General features: G+C 29.8%; 1 protein-coding gene across 1 annotated transcript in view; it reads right to left on the bottom strand.

The window, feature by feature from the left end:
* Window positions 1-200: 200 nt before the first annotated feature.
* Window positions 201-7,135, bottom strand: part of rapgef5a (Rap guanine nucleotide exchange factor (GEF) 5a) — a 92,439-nt gene continuing 85,504 nt past the window's right edge. Inside the window, 7 exon segments of the mRNA XM_052092770.1 lie at window positions 201-3,946; window positions 4,182-4,236; window positions 5,773-5,837; window positions 5,928-6,015; window positions 6,097-6,147; window positions 6,298-6,388; window positions 6,493-6,671. Coding sequence (XP_051948730.1) covers window positions 3,828-3,946; window positions 4,182-4,236; window positions 5,773-5,837; window positions 5,928-6,015; window positions 6,097-6,147; window positions 6,298-6,388; window positions 6,493-6,671 — 648 coding nt within the window. The 3' untranslated portion in view covers window positions 201-3,827.

Here is a 7,135-nt window from a genome sequence, read left to right as displayed (position 1 = left end):
AATATTGATAAAGTTGATCTAATAGCTCATAACCCATCTTAGATCACAACACCTTAAACGAAGCTGTGATGACAAAAGAAAACAATGTGCTTTATGACCTGCTTAATCCAAATAAATCATTTCAAAATCTGAATAAAGATGATTTGTGATAAATTACAGATCCACACAATAATAAATGCAAGACAGGAATGTTACAGACCATAAATCTTTTATTGACATTTGCTTTTAAACATTTTTGTAAAAATGCAGGTTATAGAAAAGATGTTTTCTATAGCAACAGAGGAAAAACATACTGTAAATATATTGCTTTGAATTCCTTTCTCTTTTTTAACATGAAGTCTTCTATTCAGAGCATATCTATATGTACATTTGCAGATTACAACAAGATTCCTTTTCTCAGTGTCTCCCCGTGATCCATTTCAATCAGGAATTGAACAGAACAGCACGTAAATGCAGTTTTCTCCCTTTGAAATGAAGTTGTTCTTGTAAAGACGGCACAAGTCACAACTTTAGAGAAATCAGCAAATCTCAAAATAATTCACCTTCACACACTCGACAAATATATAGCAAATATTTTGGCCTATTTGTAAGATCTACGAATTTCAGTTTCAAACATTCCATCACATCGAAATTTGGAAAGAAATGTAATCAATAGAACTATTATTTATTTATTAATATATCATATTTTTGTATTAGTGTTTTGTTAAAGTTTACTCAATTCAATATGATGGAATTTTGTTTTGAAATTGAAATGAATATTTAGAGTGATCGCATCACAAATATGAAAATTCTTTTTTGCATTGTGACATCATTTTCATGACAATTAAGCATCCGCCTCCCTAAATGATCATTACTGTAAGGCAAAAACAACATAAAAACAACAACATTCTCGTTACTATAAGTGTGAAGTACATTAGTACAATTGTAAGTGTACATGATAGTATTTGTTGACCTTAATTTCCGTTACTGTACAAGACTTTTTTCACGTTACGGTAAAGAGAATTTGGGAGAAAATGTGTTTACTTGTCATACAAATATTATCAACATTTTTGATGCAAATTACAATTTCTTATCATTTTTTTTCTTTTGATTTTAAGGTGAAATATGCCCCAAACGTTGACCTGAAAAGCCCATTTTGACACCACCTCTAGCTAAGAATGGCACATCGTACATTGTGCACCTAGAAACATCTCTTCAAACACAAAAAAAGCACAAGTTGTTACTAGAAGTATTACAAAACGTCTGTGTATTCAGTCATAGGAACGTTAAGGTGAGATGCTTTCAGTGTCGGTGAACAAATGTGGCAGTGAAGAATAAATATAAAGTGAGCCACTATTTGGCACAGTAAGCCAAATTTCACTTTATACCATCTTTGTTCACATAGAAAATAATGGCATCGAGGCCGACTTCTGTGACTCTTTCCTGAGCTCTTCAACTAGTTCAATGAAACCTTTAATTCCTTTAAAAGTTCTTAAAAGAGATGCACAGAATGAAACTGCAACAAGTACCGACATTTTGACATCATATCAAACCCTTTTAAAGGAATAGTTCACCTAAATATGACAATTCAATCATCATGTACTCACCCTCATGCTGTTCCAAACCTGTATGCCTTTCTGGAACACAAAAGGAGAAAGTTTGAAGAATAAACCGGTTGTTTTTTTTTCATGCAAGTGGTTGATACGACTTGTGTGCATCATTCCAACTCTTCTAAAGTCACATGTTTCTGTTTGTGTCACATGGGTTTGTAACGACACAAGAGTGAGTATACAATGACAGAATTAAATGTTCAGATGAACTATTCCTTTAAAAAGACTTTTTCTTCCCACTAAAAATTCAGCATTTCACTTCCAGAATGAACGGGGAATGATAGCGGCAGCTAAGGCTTTTCAAAAACATTTCACAATATTAAAATGTTCTCATATTGCATTTCTATCCCATAATAGTGCTTGGCACAAAAACGTGTGTTTGCAAATGACTAACAACTTATTTCTTTACATATATAAACGTATATACATTCTTACACAATAATGTACAAACAAAGATGTAAGTGCAAGTACAATATGCATGCATGTCACTTTAAAACGAATTATTTAAATTATTTTCACACAAGAGTTTCAGTGCTGTAAATATAAACAACTGTATGCAAATGCGATGACATCAGAGAGCAGCCACACCAGTGAAAAACAAACATCTTCAAGAGTCTCGACCATCAAACAGATGACATAAATGACTTTGAAATAATACTGTCAGGTCACTGTAACGATTACACTTAATAAGTAAAGCTTCAGTCGTTGCTATGTCACAAAAACAGGCATTAAAATGCCCAAAACATGAAATAAAATGCAATATAACGCATAAAAACAAACCAAAAAAAACTACAAATCATCTTGTAATATCTAGATCAGTGTTGGGTAAATTACTCCAATAAAGTAATCCATTACACATTAATTCTCTACAAAAAAAATACAAAAAATAATTAACTTAATTAAAGGTCAGTAACTGCAATCAGATTACATTGCCTTACACTACTTCACCCCAACTTAAAAGTAATCAGATTACAATAGCAAATTACTTTGTAATCAGATTACACCCAACACTGATCAAGATTCTAAATCAAGTGAGTGTTTGGCTCATTATGACATCATCATGACCTTTGACCTTTGTTTGTTCAGTCGGAGTTTATGGAATGTGTGCTGTAGGGCTGGGCGCTATATTGGATATTAACAATATGTTCGCGATGATTTTGCTAGCAATATAAAATTAGGCAATGTCGCAACTATTTTTTTTGCACTTTTTATTAGGCCATTCATTTTCCGAAAGAACGCGTCATTAGATTCGTTTTACGATTTAAACTCGAGTAGAAAAATAGCGTTAAAGTTGGTGCGTTTTATTCATTCTCGTGAAACTATTCAATGAATCTATTCAAAACTTGATTCAAAAATGCATCATTACTCAAAAATGTGCCATTTTTCATTGTTAATTATTTTTTATAGTAAATATATACAGTATGTTAGTAATATTGCTGTTTATTTATTGTTATATTAATGGATAATAATAACTCAAAATATTAAAAAATAAAGTTTTCTTGTGTTTATTTCGTCAGAAACAGTGTGCAAAACATGTCTTGATTATTTAAAACAACTGTCTTTATTCTTTATTTAATTTTTGGCATTTAACATTCTAAATTGAATTGGTAAAAATGGCTATTTGGTTGAAATTATGTTTTTCAGATTAAAAACAAATCACTCTATTAAACCATTAAAAAAACATTATAAATATTAAGATCATCAAAAGGCTAAAAACTATCAAGACATAATTATTTAGCAATATCGCCCAGCCCTAGCTGTCTGAAATAATACAATCATACATAAATACCAGTAAAACTCATTTTCAGAGATAAAAAGCCACATTAAATAACATTAACAACTGCATTTCAACAAAACAAATGCTGGAAAACTTACAGTTTTCCTATATTTTTCTAACTGGAAAATATTTATATCAACCATCAATAAATTCTGACATTAATTCAACATTTTATGAACATCAAAATAACAACCTGTGTGCTCAAACAGGTCAATATACTGTACAGTTCTCACTTATTTGGCTGTGAAAGTGTCGCCCCCTGGTGGACCTGAAAAACACAATCCCACAAATCCCACAAACAGTGTCTGTTCAGTCAGTGCTGGGAGCTGGAATTGTTTCAGAGTGTCTCGTCTCTGTCAGTGAAGGTGCTGTCTTTTATTTAAGCAGCTCAACCTGTGTTAACATTGAGAAAACGCTGCGTTTCGTTGGTGCAGTTGCAGTGAATGTCCAGCAGAGGGCTGTTACACTCGGGGCTCCAGTCTGTGAGACAGTTCAAACAGTGTCTGCTGATTGTCAATGATGTGCAGGTAATGCACACTCGTTCGCACTTCAGGACTGTCACACTGGGAAAGCTCATTTCCTGGGAAGTGTAGAAATCAACTCATGAGACGAAGCTTTCAGAACCAGCTAATAAGAGTCATTCATTTGTGAGTCTAACTAAACTAAAAACAAAACAAATGACTGATGTGGTCACTGATATATGTTATTTAGTTTACGGAATGACAACCATGTAACTATTGTGATCCAAAAGAATCATATGATACGTGTAAACGTCTGATTGGACGCTGTTCTGATATACAGGAGGAGAGACTGACCTGTTTGATCCGTCTGACAGAAGCGGATGAGTCGGACTGTGTCTGCAATCATGTGCTACAGAGAGATACACACTCATCAGTATTTGCACAAAAATAATCACTAACAGTATTATTTAATACTCAAAATATAATTATTATAAAAAACGTATAAAGTAAAATAAATAAATAAAATATTAAATACAAATCAAACAATAAATAGACTTCTATTACTACTATTAATGATGTAATACATAATAATATGAATACTACTACTCATAATAATAATGAAATACAAATAAAATTAAATAAAAATATATTATAAAATAAAGTATCAAATGTACTTATTAAATAATATAAATAATAAATAGGCTTTTATTACTGCTAATAATTATGAAATAAATAATAATATTAATACAAATACTACTTTTTCTACTACTACTAATGAAATAAAATAATAATAAAATAAAAATATATTTTAAAATATAAAATTAATTAAATATAAAATGTACTTATTAAATAATATCAATAATAAATAGGATTCTATTACTGATAATAATTATGTAATACAAATAATAATAATAATTAACTGCTGCAATTATTAAATACAAATAATAATACATTTAAATATATTATAAAATATACAATTAATTAAATATAAAATGTACTTATTAAATAATTTCAATAATAAATAGGATTCTATTCCTGCTAATAATTATGTCATTAATAATAATAATAATAATACTGCTGCTACTAATAATAAAATACAAATAATAATAAAATACAAATATATTATAAAATAAATTATATATACACACAATGTACTTTTTTGTATAATAGCAATAATAAATAGGCTTCTATTACTGCTAATAATAATGAAATACAAATAATAATACAATAAAACATTATAATATTAATAATAAATATTTAACATAATATAAAATGTACTTAATAAATAATAACAAATCATAACAATAATAGGCTACAACTTCTACTAATAAAAATGTAATAAATAAAGTTACTAATAATACTATATAAATATAAATAGGCTTCTATTACTGCTAATAATTATGTAATAAATAATAATAATAATGCTACTAGTAATAATAATGAAATACAAATAATAATACATTTAAATATATTATAAAATATAAAATAAATTATATATAAAATGTACTTATTAAATAATACCAATAATAAATAGGATTCTATTACTGATAATAATCATATAATAAATAATAATAATAATAATAATAATAATACTGCTGCTACTAATAATAATGAAATACAAATAATAATACAATAATAATTATTATAAAATATTAAATCAAATATAAAATGTATTTAATAAATAATAACAAATCATAAATAAATAGGCTACAACTTCTACTAATACAAATTTAATAAATAAGTATACTAATATTACTACTAATAATAATAATGAAATGCAAATAAAAATATAATTTATAATATAAAATAAATTAATATACAATTTTAAATAATACATGTGTAAATAGGCCACTACTATAAATGATGTCCTACTGCTAATAATAAAATATAAAAATAATAATCTTCAAAAATATTCATTGGCACACACAAAAAAGAAAACACTTACCAGCTTCTCAAAATTGACAAGATTATCATGAAACGTTTTGTTCCCCTCGTGGATGAAAGTGATATCTGAAAACACAACATTAAAACAATCTCCAAAATAACAACAAAAGCTCTGCAGATTCAGGTCAGGTGACAGGAAGTGGGCGGCACTCTTACCTTTAAGCAGCAGAGGCATGAAGGGTATTTTGGGCGGTTTCATCTTCTTGAATGAGTCTCTGTAGGCCTTGTGATTCATGGATGGATCCTGAAGGGACAGGGATGAAATTCAGATCTCTAGAGGCAAAAGAGTTGAAGATGATGTCTTATAAGGATAGATTTGACTTACCGTCAACAACTCAAGCTCAGAGAAAAGCTTCTTGAATTTTCCAGGAACTTTCTGCAGGTAAGAAACAGACAGAGAGATACTGAAGAAAAGGTTTTGAAGTCGTCACCAGACAAGACAAGATTTGTTGTTGAAACGTATTTCATCATGCCTGGTTAGGACACATGTAAGCTCCAGTAGAGAGTCAGTAAAGCTGAGTTTTACCTCCCACGTCTGGTTGAGACGACTGACGGCTGCCGTGTTCAAACCCATGATGATAGCGAATGAAGAGTTCAGATTTCTCTGCGCTTTACAGCTGAAACACACACACACACACACACACACGGTGATTCAAGCGTAATTAAAGTAGAGTTATCAGAGAATCACTCAATATGTTCTAGTTATTAAGTTGAGGTTTACTGGGCAGCGATCTTGATGAACTTCTTGAGCAGCTGGACTCGTTTGCCGAGCGATGGACAGAGCAGCACCTCTGACATCACCCACTGCTGGACCTCATTGCAACGCTGCAACAGGAACTCTAGCGCCACCGTGTGTCCACTGCTGGCCTGACGACTGAACGTGTAGAAGATCAAATCTTGCTGTGGACAGAGACAGACCAGAGGCTGTTAGAAGTGTAGATAGTTTTAGAAGATATCTTATTTGAGCTGTAACCAAACTAGCATGTTTGTGTTCGAAAAAGGTTTTCCAATCCTTCTATTTGGTTCTGAGGATGTTAAAAATGTCCAAAATGATTTCTTGAAGGGGAATAGCCTGACACTCCTGAAAATGCTGTCTTAACTTCATTTGTATTAACGACTTAACGTTGATTTGTGATGCTCATATATCATGTTATCTTGTTGAAAATATGTATAAAATACTGCTATATAGTTTGCATTATTGTTATGAACCATTATTTTGGAAGCTATATATTTTATTGTAACATTTAATAAATATTTAAAATATATAAATATAAATTAAATTAGTAAAATTAAATTATATTATTTTAAAATTATTCTGTTTTAAATATTGTTAATATTTTTATTTATATATATATATATATATA

Source organism: Xyrauchen texanus, chromosome 26 (genome assembly GCF_025860055.1).
Source record: "Xyrauchen texanus isolate HMW12.3.18 chromosome 26, RBS_HiC_50CHRs, whole genome shotgun sequence".
Lineage (NCBI taxonomy): Eukaryota > Metazoa > Chordata > Actinopteri > Cypriniformes > Catostomidae > Xyrauchen > Xyrauchen texanus.
The sequence above is the reverse complement of the archived record's forward strand: the minus strand, read 5'-3'. Positions and strand labels throughout refer to the sequence as shown.